Source organism: Vombatus ursinus, unplaced genomic scaffold (genome assembly GCF_900497805.2).
Source record: "Vombatus ursinus unplaced genomic scaffold, bare-nosed wombat genome assembly UNPS02009994.1, whole genome shotgun sequence".
NCBI lineage: Eukaryota > Metazoa > Chordata > Mammalia > Diprotodontia > Vombatidae > Vombatus > Vombatus ursinus.
Genome location: NW_020949772.1, coordinates 371,175 through 390,101, shown reverse-complemented (window position 1 = coordinate 390,101; position 18,927 = coordinate 371,175). Strand labels below are relative to the sequence as shown.

Genomic DNA, 18,927 nt, shown 5'->3' with positions numbered 1-18,927 from the left:
CTCTCTCTCTCTCTCTCTCTCTCTCTCTCTCTCCTCTCTCTTTCCTCTCTCTCTCTCTCCCCTCTCTCCCTCTCTCTCCCCTCTCTCCTTCTCTCTCTCTTTCTTTCTCTCTCCTCCTCATCACCTTTCTTTTTCTTTTTCATTCTCCCTCTTCCTATTTCTCCCTTTTCTTTCTCTTTCTTCCTCCTCTTCATTCTTTCTTCCCTTTCTCTTTCTCCCTTCTCCCTCCTCTTTTCCCCAGCATAAGTGCTGGACTTGGAATAATGAAACCTAATTTGTGTGGGCAGTGCTACCAAAATGAAATGTGTAATAATCCAGTCAAGTCTTTATTGCATTTCCCTTCGCACCTTCTATGAGTAAAGTGTTCGATTTGTTAACAGATAATAAAATTAGAAAGAAAGGCAGTGTGGTATAATGAATAGAGCTCTGCATTTAGAGTCAGGAAGACATGGTTTCAAACCACTCCTCAGACACTAACTAGCTGTGCAATCATTGACCAAGTAATTCCATTTCTCTCAGCCTCAGTTTCTTCATCTATAAATTGGGGATAACGATTGCACCTACCTCAAAGAGATATTGTGAGGGGCAGCGAGGTAGTGCAGTGGATAGAGTACCAGCCCTGGATTCAGGAGGACCTGAGTTCAAATCCAGCCTCAGACACATAACACTAGCTGTGTGATTCTGGGCAAGTCACTTAACCCCCATTGCCCAACCGAAAAAAAAAAAACAAAAACAAAGAGATATTGTGAGAATCACATGTGATCCCATTTGTAAAACAAATTTCAAACCTTAAAGTGCTAAAGAAATGATAGCCATTATTTCTCCTTCAAAAGTCTCTTTTCCTCTATTGCTTCCTCATCTCCGTTCTCTTCAAAGCTGGGTAGCTTTACCTCAGAGTTTACCAAGTGAAGTCTTAGGACAGGTATAGCTCTGTAATCTACTTTCCTCCCATTTGCAGGAAGCTAGTTCATTTATACATTTAGGGTGACAGGAATAATTTACTCAATTTGTAGAAGTCTTTTTAAACGAAATTTGCGTGTTTTTTTCCCAAGTACAAAATTCCTCTGACTGTGCAAGCTTTTCTTTGTTCTCATTAAATAACCCTTTCTTCCTCTGAAGCAAAGTTATTTCTGTTTATTCAGTGGCTTACCTCAAGGCCCTATTAGCCACTGTTTAGAGATCTGGAAAGTAGCTGACTTGAAATCAATTGTTAGTGGTGATAACATATCAGTCTACACACACACGCACACACACACACACACACGTACTCATATTATTGGACAGCCCTAACTTCTCAAGATAATATTTGTAGTACCAACCTTGCAAGCTTTAAGGCACTATAAAAATGTGAGTTGTTACTAGTATTTATCATTATTACTGTAACCCAGGGTTCAAGCCTAGTATATTTACATAAGACTCTTCTCATTGGTGGAAAGAATGCCGCTCAATGCCTGCATGACGAGTGGAGTTGGTACAAGAGGTGTTGAAGAGGAAAGACATTCCTGCTCCTGTAGGTGGTGGAGAGAGGGTGGGACTCAGAGAAAAAAAGACTTGAGAAGACAGATAGTTAGCTGACAGTTAACTCCTATCCCTGAGTCCAGTTTACCTCTCTACAGACTTCCAAGAATTTCACTTTGTGTGAAATCAGAAATTCTCAGATAAGTGGAGATTATTCTCTCCCAATGGGAGAATTCATTTATTTTGTGTCTTATCTGGAATATTCTAATCTCTATAACTTTTTTTGGTTTCTGCTTGCTGTATGCTTGGATGAATGGATTTATTCACTATTCGCTATTTGGGTTGATCTTTTATATAACTAGCATCAGGTGGAAAAGAACAAAGCCATCTAGATATAAGATACACCTCTTCCCCTTTGAGAAGTAGATACCAGGGAAGTAGCCTGAGCCTCAAAAACATTTGACCTAAATTAGCAATATTTAGGAAGGCAGATGGATATTATTCTAATCTAATGCTGTTTCTCAAATGAGCAAAGCTGGTCAGCCTTGTAGCCCCAATCCCTTATTGCCCTTCCCCGCCCCCAATACACACATACCTCTAACGCAGAAATCAGAGTTTCTTTTGGGAAGGGAGGAAGAAATTCCAGAGATTTCTATTCAAAGTCTCACCTAGAGTTAGAATTAGACAGCCTCTATGAATATATATGTAACCCAACTGAGTAATACATTTCTCACATTGGTATTAGTGATAGTGGTGGTAGTGGTGTTCTGAAAAGTAATCCCAAGCAACCAACAAGCATTTATTAAATACCTACTATGTGGTAGGCATTGGCTAGAAACCTGCCTGAGAATATGGCTTACCCTCCTACTCCCTACATCCCAGGGTTAGCTGCCTGTAAATACTTTAAAAGCTCCAAAATTTTGCACAACAGCTTCTAGGTCAATGGTAGCGTCTGACATCTTACCAAGTAGAGACTCAAAAAAAATTTTTTTTGACATGGGAGTCATTTATGATCCAAGCAACAGCCTATATTCCTTTAGACTATGGGAATAAGAAAATGAACTAGTATTTGGAGAATGCACAAGAATAAACCCTTCTCTCTCAAGCATAAAAACACCTGCATGCTTTGCCAGATTCAGTGATAGGGTTGGCTCAATCATGTCTATTCAGCAACCCACAGTGCATCTGTCTTCCTTGACCACAGAAACAATCATATGATTTAGGACAAAAAAATTGTAATGACTGATATTTATAGAGATCTATAAAGTTTGTAAAGCACTTAAACTATGTGATCTCATGTGAGCCTTACAATAAACTTAAGTGGGAAGTACCTCAGGTGTTAGAGGGGTGACTGAGACTCAGGCGAAATGACTTGCCCACTGTCACAAAGTTAGGAAGTATCAGTGGCAGTATTTAGAATCATAGGTTCAGAGATAGAAGGGCACTCAGAGGCTATTTGGTGAATCTTCTTCATTTTACAGATGAGGAAACTGAGGCCCAGAGGTTAAGGTGACATACTAAACACATAGGCATTAAGTGTCTAAGTCTAGATTTGAACCCAGGTCCTCTCAACTCAAAGCCAGTGTTTCTTCCATGACACCATCTGGCACCTAGTTCTCCCTGAATTTACTGAGCACTCTATCCATGATTTAGAGATCTAATGGACCTTATAGGTAGTTACTGCTAGCTAATCTTAACCGGGTCCTCACTGCAGCAGGGCATTCATACTACTTCTTCATAATTAATTTCTTTTTTTTTTGGTAGGGAGGGCAAGGCAATCAGGGTTACGTGACTTGCCCAGGGTCATACAGCTAGTAAGTGTCAAGTTTCTGAGGCTGGATTTGAACTCAGGTCCTCTTGACTCTGGAGCTGGTCCTCTATCCACTGCACCACCTAGCTGCCCCACATAATTCATTTCTCATCACATTAACTATAACTATTCTAAACCTTCTCTTTTTCCTTCAAGTTTCCCCTATCACTACCTCCCCTCCACTCTCTATGCTTAGAACATTACCTTATAATTCACCAAAAAAAAATGAGGCTGTTCATCAAGAGCTCGCTCTTCTCTAATCTCTTCTCACACACCCCCTGACACAATCTTCCACTATTTCCTTTGCTCCCATCTCTGATCATGACATAGCCTTCTGCTTGCCAAGATGAACCCTTCTATGATGTACCCTTGATCTCATCCCCAAACATCTTTTCCAAAAGATTTCCCCCATCATCATCCCCACTCTCTCTAATCTTCCATCACTTTCTATCTACTGGCTGCATTCTGGCTGTCTATAAATACTCTGAAATCTCCCCAATGCTTGAAAAAACCTTCATTAGATCCTATCAGTCTCATGTCCTTTCCTTGTAACTCCTCAGTAAAGCCCTCTACAATTAGAGCCTCCACTAATTGTTCTCCCTTTTCTAAACCTTGTGCAATCTAGTTTCAGACCTATCACTCAACTGAAATTGCTCTCTCCAAAGTTACTAACAATCTGCCAAATCCAATTACCTCTTCTTAATCCTCATCCTTCTTGATGAGCATTTGATACTGTTGATCACTGGCTCCTCTAGGATATATCTCTGATATGGCTCTCCCATCTGACTACTCCTTAGTCTCATTTGCTGTATTGTCATCCATGCCACATCTAAGAATAGGTAGATGTATCCCAAGGTTCTGCCCTGGACTCCTTTTTTCTTTTGGTTTTCTTAAGTGGTGATCAAATCAACCCCCATGGGATCAATTATCATTTCTATAACTAACTAGCCCTAATCTGTCTCCTGAGATCTAGTCCCATATCACTGACTAACTGTCTTGTTGGGCATTTAGAATTGATTGTCCCTTAAGCATAGCAAACTCAACAAGTCTAAAAGAGAATGATCTTTCTCCCCAATCCTCTCTTCTTCTGACTTTCACTATTATTATATTTTGTGCAACTCTGCCTCACTTAAATCCAATTTATGCAAGTTAAGATATCATCCTATTATGTTATTTGTCTTCCTCAAAAACAAAGAATGAACAGCAACATTATTGTGATGGGAATTAATATCCTTCCAAGTCACCCAGATTCAAAACCTCAGTGTCATTATGGAATATTTACTTGCTCGCCTCTCATATCCAATTCACTTCCAGATCTTGCAATTTCTTTCTCTACAAAATCTCTCACATGCATTCCCTTCTCTCCACTCACATCGCCACCACACCAGTTCAGCTTCTTGTCTGAACTATGGCAATAGCCTTCTAATTTATTTCCCTACCCTATGTGTCTCCTCATCCTCCAGTCATCTGCCAAAGTGATTTTCCTTAAGTGTAGCTCTAATACCCCGGCTTGTCAGTAACTATTATCCAAGGGATCTCTATCTAAAGTGTTGTTGTTCATTCATTTCAGATATGTCCAATTCTTTGTGACACCATTTGGGGTTTTCTTGGCAAAAAATACTGGAGTATCTAGCTCATTTTACAGATGAGAAAACTGAGGCAAACAGGGTGAAGTGATTTGCCCAGGATTGCACAGCTCATAAATGTCTGAAGCTAGATTTGAACTCAGGTCTTCCTGACTCCTGGCCCAGCTCTCTATCCACTGTGCCACCTTCCTTCCTCATATCCTAAGCACTTAACAAATGCTTGTTGACCGATTGATTGACTAAAGTGTATCTAGTGCAATCCCCTAGTACAGATGAGGAATGTGACCTCCAGACAGGACAAGTGAATAGCTCTATCTCAGACAACTTATAAGGGCCCAAAGTAAGTAGAGTGCTATACAGTTACCCCTTCCACATGGTGAGGGTTAGGGTGGTGCCCGTATAATCTGGAAAATCCACCTAAAATTTTTTGACCCTCCTTTTGTACCATAGAAGCCTGATTTTTTTTTCTTTTTTTTCTTTTATGGGGTGTTTCCAGTACCTTATTGTAAAATTTGGGTTAAGAATTTGGTCATAGACTCTGTGTCATCTGCTGGCCTTCACACGTCATCTAGGGCTGCTGCAAAACTCCTCTAATAATCCCATTACATTTCTTATGCTGACCCTCGATATATCAAAACCGTGATGGGGAAAGTCGTGACGTCAAAGGGCTAACTGTACTTAAGAAACAGGAAGATCTGAATTCAAATCATGCTTCACTCCATTGCTATCTGGGTGACCTTGGGCAACTCATTGGGCCTGAATTAGCTTCAGTTTTCTCAACTGAAACATGAGTGGATTTGACTTGGTGGCCTCGAGGTCCCTTCCAGCTCTAAAGCTACGAATCTATGATCCTAGGTGTGAAGGTTCAGATCTCAACACAGCTTCCCTGACCTCACGTTCTATAATGTTCTTCTCATGATACCACAGGTCACCAACAATCCGGTAACTTCAAAGCCCAAAATCCCTTTAGTTTTCTCTAAACATTATTCATTACCATGTCTAGGAAGATATTTTCTAAGTTCAGTTCAATACAAATCAAGAAACATTTATGACTTATGTTTCAGGTGGAAGGGATATAAAGGAGAAAATAAAATAATTGTGCCTCCCCTCAAAGTGCTTATATTCTTTTTTTGGGGGGGAGAGGGTATATAATACATAAATAAATATAACGCAAAATAATTTGAAACAAGAGAGAACCCTAATAACTGAGGGGAATCAGAGAAGGTTTCATGGAGGGGGGTGAAGCCTGAGTTAAATCTTGAAAGAACCTAAGAACTCTAAGAGATAGAGGTGAGGAAAGAGTGTCTTCCAGTTACAGGGAACAACTGGTACGGAGTCACACAGATAGGATATGGAGTACCAAATTTGGGGAAGGCCAATTTTGCAAGAAGACAACATGTATTAGAAGAAATAAAGTGAAACAATTCTGGAAATTTAACCTGGAGGGTAAAAATGAAGGTATTTGAATATTAAGCAGAAGAGTTTATAATTCATTCTAAAGGTAATAGGGATCCAACATCACTTCTTGAATAAGGAAGTGATGATGAGATTTTCACAAGATCATTTTGGCAGCTCTGTGGAGGATGGATTGATAAGGGGAGAGATTAAAGAAACAGAGAATAATGATACTAAAAATTTCATCCTGGTCCTATACAATTCAAAGCACCTAGGAAAAATGATGAGACTACCTTTGTAATGTCACACTACTAAGTTTCTTCAACAACTTCTTGGACAACTCCACAGATCTAAGCAAGCATTTTCTCTTTGACATTACAATTATAAAGAGCTCCCTAAATCCATTTCCTTCCAATTTCTATTTCATATGTTAAGTCATATCAGTTTTATATCAATCCAATGGACCTAATGAGTGGGGACCAATTCACGGTTGGGACCACGAGAATGGACCAACTTTCATTGTTGTTGTTGGGGACAGGTACTCTGAAATCATAACTTAGGAAAAAATAAGAAATGCAAAAGTAAATTTAACCCATATACACTCAAAATACGTAGGACAAGAATAGATCTTTCCTATCCCGATTTTAATGACAGTTACAAACATTGTGGTACTAATTTGAACCTTCAAATGTTTAGTATTAGTCCAAATATTCTCATTCTATAAAATCTAAAATCTTCTGGATAATCTAAAAACAATTTTCATAACCTATTCATATATGCCAATAATTAACTCCCATCTTAGTTCAATATTTCCCAATCTGAATATACAAATGAACTGTTATTTTGTCAATGCATGGGTAGGAAATCCTTCTGCCAAGCAACTCATCCGTGATAACCTATCCAACTACTATGGAGAAGACTGAAACAATTTTAAACTAAGTAACTAGCCCAGGGTCCAACCATTAGTATGTGTCATAGGCAGAATTAAAATCCAAGCTTTCAGGCTCAAGGCCCAGCACTCTGCCCATTCTGCCACATTTTCTCCATTTAATTCTCAGTATATTGACAGGAAACTCTTTTTACAAAATGTTTAAAAAATGGCTCAATTTTCATGGCAATAGTACGAGTCTTCCCAGAAAACAACAAAATTCAGAAGGAATATCTTGACTTTGAACTCTTTTAACTTACCTCAGTGTGAAATGATCCTCAGTGGAATTTCTAGAGACAGAAACAGGAAAAGTCAAAATCTCTCCTTGTTTGGCAGTTTTGGCCACATAGTGGATGGCAACATTGCTATCTAAGTGAAGTTCCCTCCAAGAAGGGCTCCCACTGTGAGTCTGGTAGAGAAACACACTCCCAATCCTCTGCAAGGGAGGACCCACTTCATCAATATCATTGTGGCCTGGTCGGATTCCATTGTTTTTCCTTGTCTCTTCCTTGGTACAATCTCCTTTCTCATCTCCAGGTTGGATGGAATAGTAAAGCTCTACAGGACTTCCTTCGGATTGATCCATTGACTTTTTCCTCCCTGCAACCACAGTCGGGGGGCTAAACCAGCTGGACAGGAGTTCCAACTGAGCTACACACAGTCCGAGTTCCCCTGCCAGGCGGCAGCTGCCTCTCACCTCCCTGGTCTCCCTGAAGGCAAACACTCGGAGGCAGGGCAGCCTCTCTGTGGTGCTATGGTCATCCCAATCCCTGCCCACTATGTAGAACAAGATTTGAACTCTGGGCCTACTCAGGTAGATTTTATCACTCATGATGTAGGCTTTTAGCTTCCAATTGAGAGCAAATTTGTTGGTAGATGCAAATGGATTGGAAGGCAACAGCAGGTCCTGGGGCACGAGTTGTTCCACAGAAAAAGGCCCATAGCTGGCATTCAAGGAAGGTGCCATCTTGGATTTATAAATCAGAAAGGATTCCACCCTGGATTGCAAACTTGAGTTTCTCATGATGTCCTGGTTGGCTTCCTTGAGGAAGAAGGAGATATCAGCATTGTTGATACGGTAGCTCACAGGAAGGTAGGTGGGCAGCAGGGAGAATCTCTGGATGCTCTCTAAAATCCCTCGGCTCTCGGACACTGTGGGGAGGAAATAAAATCTTAGGTGTCAGTTGAAAAGCTTAAAGGAAGCCATAAAGCAATTCATTTCATGGATAGTAATTCTCTTGGAACTGGTACAGTGCTCCTTAGGGTTGGCCTGTATGATAGTGGATAGACTGCTGGGCATAGAGTCAGGAAGGACGTGGTTCAAATATTTCTTCAGATATTTACTAGCTGATCACTACCTGGGCAAGTCACTTAACCTCTGCAGCTTGTTTCCTCATTCACAAAATGATGGGGTCAGTTTCCGTGGCCACTGAAGTTCCTTCTAACTCCAAAACTATAATCCTATAATAACAACTCATTTCTATTTTGCTTTAATTTAGACAAAGTGCTTTCCCTATTAACGAGCATTTTATCCACATTTTATATACGGGGAAACTGAGGCTCAGAAGAAATAATGATGATGATCATGATGATCATGATATCTCTCAATAACTCTATGAACAGTATATTACTATTTTTTTTAACTAGAACTATGATATCAGTGGTTATAGGGACCTCCCTTGACCAATGTAAATTAATATCTGCTCTATCTCTATAGCATGCAATCCTAGACAGCTGAGTTTAATGTTTAGCACACCGGCTTACACATGGTAGGTGATTAATAAATGTTTATTTTGCCTGACAGACAGTTGCCTGGGGCATTGAGAGATTGAGTGAGTCATTCTGGGTCACACTGCCAACACCTGAGAGAGGGAGGATTTAAGTTTCTGTCTTCCTGATTCTAAGGTGGGTTCCTATCCATTATGCCACTTTCTCCTAAGGCAGTCCAATCCAAGTTTGGATAGTTCTGATTGTTATAAAGAATTATTGTTGGTCCCATTTTATAGATGAGGAAACTGAGGCTCAGTTATGTTTGGTGAATTGCCTGTAATAATAATGTTAATAATAGTAATAATGATAATAATAATAACAATTTTGTACATTTTACTATTTTTTTCCCAGCACTATACCTGTGAAATTAGAAAGCACCAGCATCATCACCATTAATTATCATTAATGATAACAACAATTACCATGATCATGGTACAGATGAGAATACTTTCCTAAGGTCACATAACTAGCAAATTTCAGAGCCAGCATTTAAATTCTGCTCTGTTCTGGCTCGAAGTTAAGCCTTCTTCCCACCATGTTTCTTTGCATCTTCCTCATACAACAAGTGTTTAATTTGACCCAAATTTTTTAAAAAGAATTTATTAAGCTCATATTCTGTGTCAGGTACTATTAATAGATTCTGAGGACACAGAGACAAAATGAAATAATGATTGCCCTCAAGGAGCTTACATTATATTGGGAAGAATCAACTTGTGCACATGTAAGTAAATATGAAATCAACATAAAGTGATTGGGGGGGGTACAGATCTAATTTGAAGGGCAGTTTAATAATAATATAGTAAGAGGTCCAGAGGACACAATGGGAGGGCAGTGTAGAGTGGGAAAAGGACACCAGAGGTATGGCAGTTATATTAAAGAATGTTTAAGAAAGGAAGATTCGTCCTAGCTGGTCTGCCACACAGAAACACAAGAATATCAAGGAAAGTTATAGGACAGTTGCATGTATCCACTGGGGTTTCCGTGGTGATAGGGGAACTGACCATCATTGAAATCTGCCAAGAGGAACCTTATAAAATGAGACCAAATGACAGAAACCTAGGACACTCTGTTCCTGAGGGAGGCCTAAAGGGAATTGCATCTCAGTCCCAGGAGTTTACTGTACCTGACTCCTGGACAAATAGGAGTTCTGACTGGCCCATAAATAAACAGGATGAGTTGACCTGAATTTGATTTGTCCTGAATCTTTTACCAACAGCTCAAAGGCACAGAACATAAGAAGCTTCCATAAAAACAACAACAACAACAACAACAACAAAGGTCCTTTCTAAATAAATCACTTCTTCAATGGAAAATCATTTTCTTCTGTACTTCTGCTCTTTTCCTGGAGTTGTGTGTAAAATACAGAAACAAAAATAATAGAGTCTGTAGAACCAGTATATCCACTGCATGCTCAAGTCAATCAACCAAGTCGAAAGGTCTTTATTAAGCTAATTGGGTGCCAGGCACTGTGCTAGGCCCTAGGAATAAAAAGATTGGCAAACAAAAACTGGTGCCTGCCCTCAAGGAGTTTATAGTCTAATAGTAAAGACAAAATGCAAACAACTACATATAAACAAGATATATCTAGGTTAAATTGGAGCTGATCTTAAAGGAAAGGCACTACCAGGATTAGGAAAAATAAGTTACTTATTCTGGAAACTCTTGCTTCCCAAAAATTCATAACAAATCACACTCTAATCATTCTCACTAAATCTCTGGTAACTGTAAGGTTGAGCACCTATTGGTATTTTATTCCAAAAGACAGCACCAATAAATCACAGAATCACTGAAATTCATAACTCAGTGGGATCTCAAGAGTGTGGCCTGTGATTGAAGAAAATCTTTATCTACGTCATATCCTTTAAAGTCATCTAGGGTTACTGAAACCATTTCAATGTACCTTTTGGGTGTTATCTGGGTCTTGTGTAGGCCTAGGCACACTTTTTTTTTAAGCAATTGGGATCAGGTCACACTTTTTAAAAAAGGATTTAATTATGTTTGGTGATTTGCCTGCAATAATAGTAACATAATACTATAATAATGATTATCATAACAATAATCCTTCTGTTTATGCTAAGGGAACATGTATTATGTTTTCATTTCAAATATGAATTATAAAATATACTGAGGATTTCCTGTCTCCTCTAGAAGGATGCCCCCCATTATCTCTAATATCTCTCATTTTCAAGCTTTATTTATCTACTTGCTTCTTCTCTCGTTACTATAAACAGGCCCATGTCTCCTCCATGCTCAAAGAACCCTCATTTGATCTGACTATTTATGCTGCCAATAGTTCTATATTCTCCTTCTGTTCTCAATTAAACTCCTTCAAAAAGTGACTTGTACTCAATGCCTCCTCCTCTTCTCATCTAACTCTCTTCTAAACACATTGTAATCTGGCTTTTGGCTTCTGATTTATCACCTTCTTTTCCGGATACACTCTCCTTTCTGAGTTTTCATCCTTGACCTGCCCTGTAATCGTTGATATACCCCAGGGCTCTGTCCTGGGGCCTTGTCCCTTCTTCATGTTATTTTCCTTGGTAATCTAATCAACTCCCTTAGGTTCAGTTATCTCTCTGCAAATGATTCCCAGATTAAAATAGCCAGTCCTGGTTTCTTTTCAGAACTCCTATCCCCCATTTTCAATTGCTTGCTAGACATCTTGAACTGGATGTCATGTAGGTATCTCAAACTCAATATGTCTAAAATAGCACTGATGATTCCCCCCCAACCCCTCTGCTTTCTAAGCTTCCCTATTATTATCAAGGGTACCAACTGTTCTCTCAATCATATAGACTCAAGCTCTGTGTCATTCTCAACTCCTCATTCTTGCCCCATAGATCCATTCTGTTTCCACATCTTGACATTTCTAGCCACTACCCTACATCATGCTCTCATATGTCTCATCTGAACTATTATAAAAGGTTTCTAACTGGTCCCCTGCCTCAAGTCTCTCACCACATTAATCCATTCTTCATTCAGCTGCCAAAGTTGTTTTCCTAAAGCCTAGTTCTAACCATGATATCCTCCTGCCCAGTAAGCTCCAATGGATCCTTGTTACTTCCTGGCATCTAACATCCTTTACAACCTGTCCCTTTCCTAACTTTCTAGTCTTTTCATACTTTACTATCTTCCACATACCATATACCACAGCTGTATTGTGCTATTTTCTGTTCTTAGTACATGACCCTTCATTTCTCACCTCTGAGCCTTTGTCCTGGCTGTTCCCCATACCTGGAATGTTCTCCTTCCCTCATCTCCCCCTCTTGAAATCCCTGGCTTCTTTCAAGATTCAGCTAACACGATCCGTTGTGCAGAACTCCCCAGTCACCTCAGACACATGAGCCTTCTCCACGGAGGCTGCCTTCCTTTTACTCTTTACTTACCTTGCATTTACTCATTTATTTACCTATTGTCTCCCCTACTAGAATGTAAGCTCACTAAGGGTAGGGGCTCTGTTATTTTACCTTTTCTTTTATATTTCCAGCTTTTAGCAGAGTGTCTACATATGATAAGTCCTTAAGAAATGCCAATTGATTGATTGAGATTCTGTGATAGGCACTAAGGAAAGAAAGAAAAAACAAAATGGCTCTCTCCCTCAAGACATTTACAGGCTGCTGGAGTAGAGGCAGCAGCCACATGTGTGCATAGAAGTAAATTAAAATTCATACAAAATAAATATATACATAGTAATATATAATAAATAATAAATACATAATAAAATTATTAATACATAAATTAACTACTAAACAAATTAATCCAAAATAAATAAATGCCAGTGCAGTGATTTCTGGCACTGGAGAGCACTATTAACTGGGAGAGTTAGGAAAGGCTCCTTATTGGAGATGATGATTGAGCTGAGCCTTCATGGGAGCTCAGGGTTCCAGGAGATAGAGATGAAGTGGGAGAACATTCTGTGCAGGAGGGGTGGGCTGTGCAAAGAGGGAAGATAAGTAGGTGATCAGATGATCCTCAAAGTAACTGGTTTCCTGGAAGAGCTATATCAATCATTCCTGACTCACCTCAGTGCTATAGATCAACACCTTAGCTATAATGCCCAACAATACCTCAGGCTAACTGTCAAGCAGGTTTTTCATTCCTTTGCAAAAGTAAGCAACCAAGACACACTCAGTTAAACATTAATCGCAGGCACCAAAGCCCAGGGACCTTTTCTGTCTGAATACCTGACCCCTGTTTCTCAAGGGCACAAACCTTAATTGTGCGATAAATTACATATTTCAGGGCAGCAACCTTAGCTCACTCCACTTACAGAGACAAGCAACATGAGGTCATGTCGGACATCACTCAGAGGGAACTAATTTTTGTAGCTTTGTTCCACAAATGGTCTATTAGTCCTTTCACTGGGCATCTGACCTCAATGTTTAGTATCTAGAAGAAGCCTGGGGCTTGACCTACAGTGAATGTTACTTATTATAAAAATCCAGAAATGCCAATTATGTTCCAGGAGTTGATATAAAAGACCAAAAGTAAGCTCACTATCCTTAAGACCCATAAAAGAATGGATTATTAGTACCTTGGAACACCAGGGTGACACAGGGGAGAGCAAGGTGTCAAAGTAATATATGGGGGAATCCCACTTCCTAATCCATCAAGGAAGGAAGGCACCTTGGGTTTTAAAGAAAATGGCACTAGGGTATCTGATGGCTTGTCATCAGCTTCAGAGAGATTAGAGTTCATTTTAATAGAGTGAGCAAAACTGGGGCAGAGTAATTTTGCCATAAAAAATTATTTCTACTAATGTACAAGGAGCAAGTTTTTCTTAGGATTACAGAGTCAAAGATTTAGAACTAGAGAGGACATCAGAGGCGACATCATCAGATCCCTTCCTAAGGTGAGACACAGGGAGAAGTGACCTGCCTGAGGTCACAAACCCAGTGCTCTGGCTTCAGATCCAGTACTGCCTCTCACAGTCTCCTCCCTCCTGCCTTCTTTAGACAAGTAATTACAACAACAATTATGACAGCATTAATAGTGCTTTAAGCTTTGCAAAGTGCTTTACGTGTATTATCTTATTTGATCCTCACACCAACCTTATGAGGTAGGTGCTATTATTGTCCACATTTTACAGACGAGGAAACTGAGACTAGGAGATGTAAATAACTTGCCCAGGGACACAAAGTTAGTAAGTGTCTTAGGTAAAATTTGAACTCAGGTCTTTCTGACTCCAAGTCCAGTGGTCCCTACATTGCACTACCCAACTGCCTCAAGGAAGTAGCTCACTTTCCCTTGCAAAGCTAACACTATCATCTTGGGCCTTGGACTGTGGTTGTTCTTCCAAGCTCCCACAGGACTTGATGCATAGATAACCCCCCCACACACCTTTTTTTAATCTATTTTTTAGGAAATCGGGGTTAAGTGACTTGCCCAGGGTCACACAAGTAGTAAGTGGATTTAAACTCAGGTCCTCCTGACTCTAGGACCAGTGTTGTATCCGCTGTGGCACTGAGCTACCCCTAATCTAATTTCTTTATTTTTTTTAAATAATGAACATAACAAACACGAGGCCATGTTGGATAATGGATTGCATGCTGCAATCGGGAGTCTGGATGCCCTGAGTTCAAATACTACCTCGTGCTGCTGCCCCAGGATGTATAATTTCTGGCACGATTAAGGTTTTCATCCTTGAAAAGCAGTGATCAAGTGTTTAGATCCCCTTTCTAATGCTTACTGCCCGTATGACCACGGGCAGATCACTCAGCATCACTGAGGCTCAGGTTCTGCATCTGCAAAATGAGGGCATTGGACTAGATTGGCTCTCAGGTGACTTCTAGTCCTGGATTTATGACTCGAGGATTTCCACGTGTACCAGGTTGCTTCAGGCCTTCATCATTCATCACAGAATCCTAGATTTAGGACAGGAAGGGTCCTTAAAGGTAATCGAGTCTAACCCATCTCATTTTTCAGATGAGGACACTGAAGCTCACAGAGGTTAGAGAACTTGCCCCAAATCTCAAAGCTAGTAAGTATAAAATATATTCCTATTACAAAATTCTGACCTCATTACTTCCCTCCTCCAGACCTACAAAGGCTGCTCAAAACCAAAACTTAAGTTCAAACTCCTTAGACCATTCGCTATTCAGTGCTTTCTATTACCAGTCCCAATCTGCCTTTTCTGATTTGCTTTCTCATTATTCCTTCAAATATAAGTCCTCTCCTTGTTTACTCACCATTATCTGAACACATAATGAATTATTTATATTTCTGATAATGTAGTATGGGCAGCTAGGTGGCACGGTGGATGGAGTGCCAGGCCTGGAGTCCTGAAGACTCATCTTCCCGAGTTCAAATCCAGCCTCCAACACTTACTAGTTGTGTGACCCTGGGCAAATCACCTAAGCCTGTTTGCCTCAGTTTCCTCATCTGTAAAATGAGCTGGAGAAAGAAATGGCAAACCACTCCAGTATCTTTGCCAAGAAAATCCCAAATAGGGTCAAGAAGAGTCAGGCATGACTGAAAAATGACTATTACGTAGTGCAATCAGGCCAGAATGACTATGCTTCCTAGTAATACTTCCTATCAAAATTCTATCTATTGTTTAAGGTCTACCTCCAAGGCAACCTCCCTGTTGAAGCCTTGCCTGATCATCCCATTCAGAAGTGATCTCTCTGATCTCTGAACTCTTGTAGCACTCTGAAGCCTTCTTTAGGGCCCTTATCATATACTAACACAAACTGTACAGTAGTTATTTGTGTATGTCTTAATTCCTCTCCTAAATCATAAGCTAGGTGGCTTTCCTTGCAGGGGACAGGAACTTGCCTTATGTAATGGAGTATCCCAAATGACACCAACCCCTCTAACAGAGTTTTGAAAGCAGGGTCAAATACCATCATCCTATGCTAGGCATTTACATGGGCTATCCCTCACACTTGGAATTCTCTCCCTACTCAACTCCATCCTAGCCTTCCAGGTTTTCTTCACTTTTCAACCAGAATCCCACCACCTACAATAAGTCTTTCCCCATTGCCTTCAATACTAGTGCCAACCCTCTGAGATTATCTCCAATTTATCTGGTCTAAATCTTGTTTGGACATGGTTGTTTGCATGTTGTTTCTTCCATTAAACTTCTGAGCCTTTCTTTGTACTCTCAGTGCTTAACACAGAGATGCGACTTAATGTTGACCTACTTTAAAAAAAAAAGAAAGTAGGGTCAAAGGATCACAGATTCAAAGCAAAGCTAGTACTTTGGAGGCCATTCAGTATGACTCTCCCTCTTGATTTTACAAATGAGGAAACTGAGGCCCACAAGGATTACATAACTTGTAAAGAACAGCATAAGCAGCAAGTGTCAAAGGCAACATTTGGACTGAAAATTTGCTGAAAAATAGGGAACCTCTTTACTCAATCCAAACAAAGCATTTATTAAATGATAATCAGGCACAAAACATTATACTTGGTGCTAGAGAGAAAAAGTAAAATTAAAATAGCTTCTGCCTTCAAGGATCTTATTTTCTTAATCATATACACAAATTCACACACATATAACATATATATATATATATTTATATTTATATATATTTGTATGCAGGCAAATGGGCAGCTAAGTGATACAGTAGATAAAACATCGGGCCTGGAATCAGGAAGACCTGAATTCAAATCCAGCCTCAGACACTTAGTAGATGTGTGATCCTGGGCAAGTCACTTAGCCCCTGTTTCCCTCAGTTTCCTCAACCGAAAAAATGATGATAATAATAGTACTTTACCTCCCAGGGCTGGTGTGAGGATCAAATGAGATAATAATTGCAGAGCGTTTAGCACAGTGACTAGTACATAGTAAGTACTATATGAATGTTAGCTATTATTACACACACCCCCCCCCCACACACACACGTATATATGGTTATATCCTATTATGAATTATATTATAATGTATAATTTCATTGTATATTTTAACATTATAAACATTTATATAGAGAGAATTTATATATTGCTTTAAGATTTTTAAAGCACTTTACAAATGTTATCTTATTTGAGCCTCACGAAAACCCCAGGAGGTAGGGGCAATTATCATCCCCATTTTACAGATGAGGAAACTGAGGCTGAGGGATGTTAAGTGACTTGCCCAGAATCACACAACTAGTAAAGGTCTTAGGTAGGTTTTTGAACTCAGGTCTTTCTGACTCCAAATCCAACACTCTTTCCATTGTACCATCCAGCTATCTCCCTATTACAAGAATTGAGGGGAATCATTGTCAACTATTGTATGAAGATTAGAAATTTTATTTGGTACAATTTTTAAAATTTGCTTCTAAAATTTTTAAATTTTAATATGCTCTTAAAATTCTCATCACTGTTTTTGGTTGATTAGGGTAGTAGGTAGAGTGCTGGATTTGGAGTCAGAAAGACCTGGATTCTGAATCCACCTCTGACATATATTAACTGGGTGACCATGGGCAAGTAATTTAACCTCTCTAGCCCTCAGATTCTTGTTTGTAAAATGGGTATGATAATAATAGCAGCTTTCTCACAAAGTTGTTGTGAGGCTCAAATGAGATAAATGTATATAAAATAATTTGTGAATTTGAAAGCACTCTCAAATGCCTGTTATTCATATTATTACAGTATTGATTAGTGATAGAACAACTCTATTTTGTCATAGTCTGATAGATTTAGAAGGCAAATAGCCTATCCCCCACATTTTACATCCTGGCCCATCTCATCACCATTCGCCCCAGACTTTGGCATCAACTTCTTCATCTCCCTTCTCCCTCAACCTTGAAATCTACAGATCAAGTTGGCTTTGACAGGTAAGCTTTCATCTCATCTTGCAATGAACCAAGTTTCAATGTGCCCATCACCACACCTTATCACTTTAGGCCACCCCTTTCAGCTCCCCTTTATGAGACGGTTTTCCCCCATTAGAAAGTAAGCTCTTTGAGGGCAGAGATTGTCTTTTTTGCCTTCATTTATATCTCCAGAGCTTAGGCAGTACCTCTTAGTACATAGTAAACAATTAATACTCTCTCCATCCATCCATCTGTCTCAACTTTCTTTCTAATCTTTGTCTTTTAGTTTCCTCATAGAAATAATATTAGTATCTATGTCCCAGGGTTGTTGTGAACACAAAATGTGATCATATTTGTAAAGTGCTTTTCAAACCTTAAAGTACTATACAAATATTAGGTATTATTATCAACATCATTATCTATCTACCTATCCATCTGTCTCTATATGTATATATATGTATGTCTACATATCTGTCTCTATGTCTATTTATTTACATGTCTACATATCCATCTATCTATCTCTATATGCCTATTTATCTACATGTCTACACATCAATCTCTATATGTCTATCTACATTTCTACATGTGTATACATCTCTCTATCTGTCTGTCTGTCTGTCTACCAGTGAATGAACTAGGTCCCAGAAAAATTAAATAACTATCCTAAGGTCATAAAGATGGTAAGAGACAAGATTTGAACCCAGGTCTTCTGACTATAAATCCAACTCTCTTTCCATGGTACCATACTGTGGTTCTACTATTGGTTCCATAACTAATCATTCCCTGATCCCCGCTTCAGTTTCCTTAGCAGTCAAGTGAAGTATCTGGGGCAGAAAAATCTCTAGTTAACAAATGAAATGATTTTAAGCCTTAGCACAGAATTTGTTTCCTCCTCTCCCAGCAGATTTTCACAACCATGAACAGTTCAAGAAGTATTTCATTTCATATGATATTTTATCACGGGTTTCCCACAAGGATGTGACAACTTAGCATAGCCTGTGGTAGAAAGGTCACTCCTCAACGTAGATTCACTGAGGCAAAGGCCTTATCTTCAGGTCAATTTTATTATAGGAAATGTGTCTAGAGAATACCCAGGATATTACAAAGATGACTTGTTCATATCTTGTGCAAACCAAGGGAACTAAGAGAAGACAATTTAACAATCATTTCTTTCTATCTAAGGATCACAGAATCTGTGGATGGAAGGAACCTTGAAGATGATGTAGTTCAATTCTG

At 39.3% G+C, this 18,927-nt stretch overlaps 1 protein-coding gene across 1 annotated transcript in view; it reads right to left on the bottom strand.

Moving 5' to 3' along the window:
• TMEM132D (transmembrane protein 132D) overlaps window positions 1-18,927 on the bottom strand; it is an 881,229-nt gene that overhangs the window by 669,901 nt on the left and 192,401 nt on the right. The window contains exon 2 of the mRNA XM_027853583.1: window positions 7,438-8,329. Coding sequence (XP_027709384.1) covers window positions 7,438-8,329 — 892 coding nt within the window. The remainder of the gene's footprint in view (window positions 1-7,437; window positions 8,330-18,927) is intronic.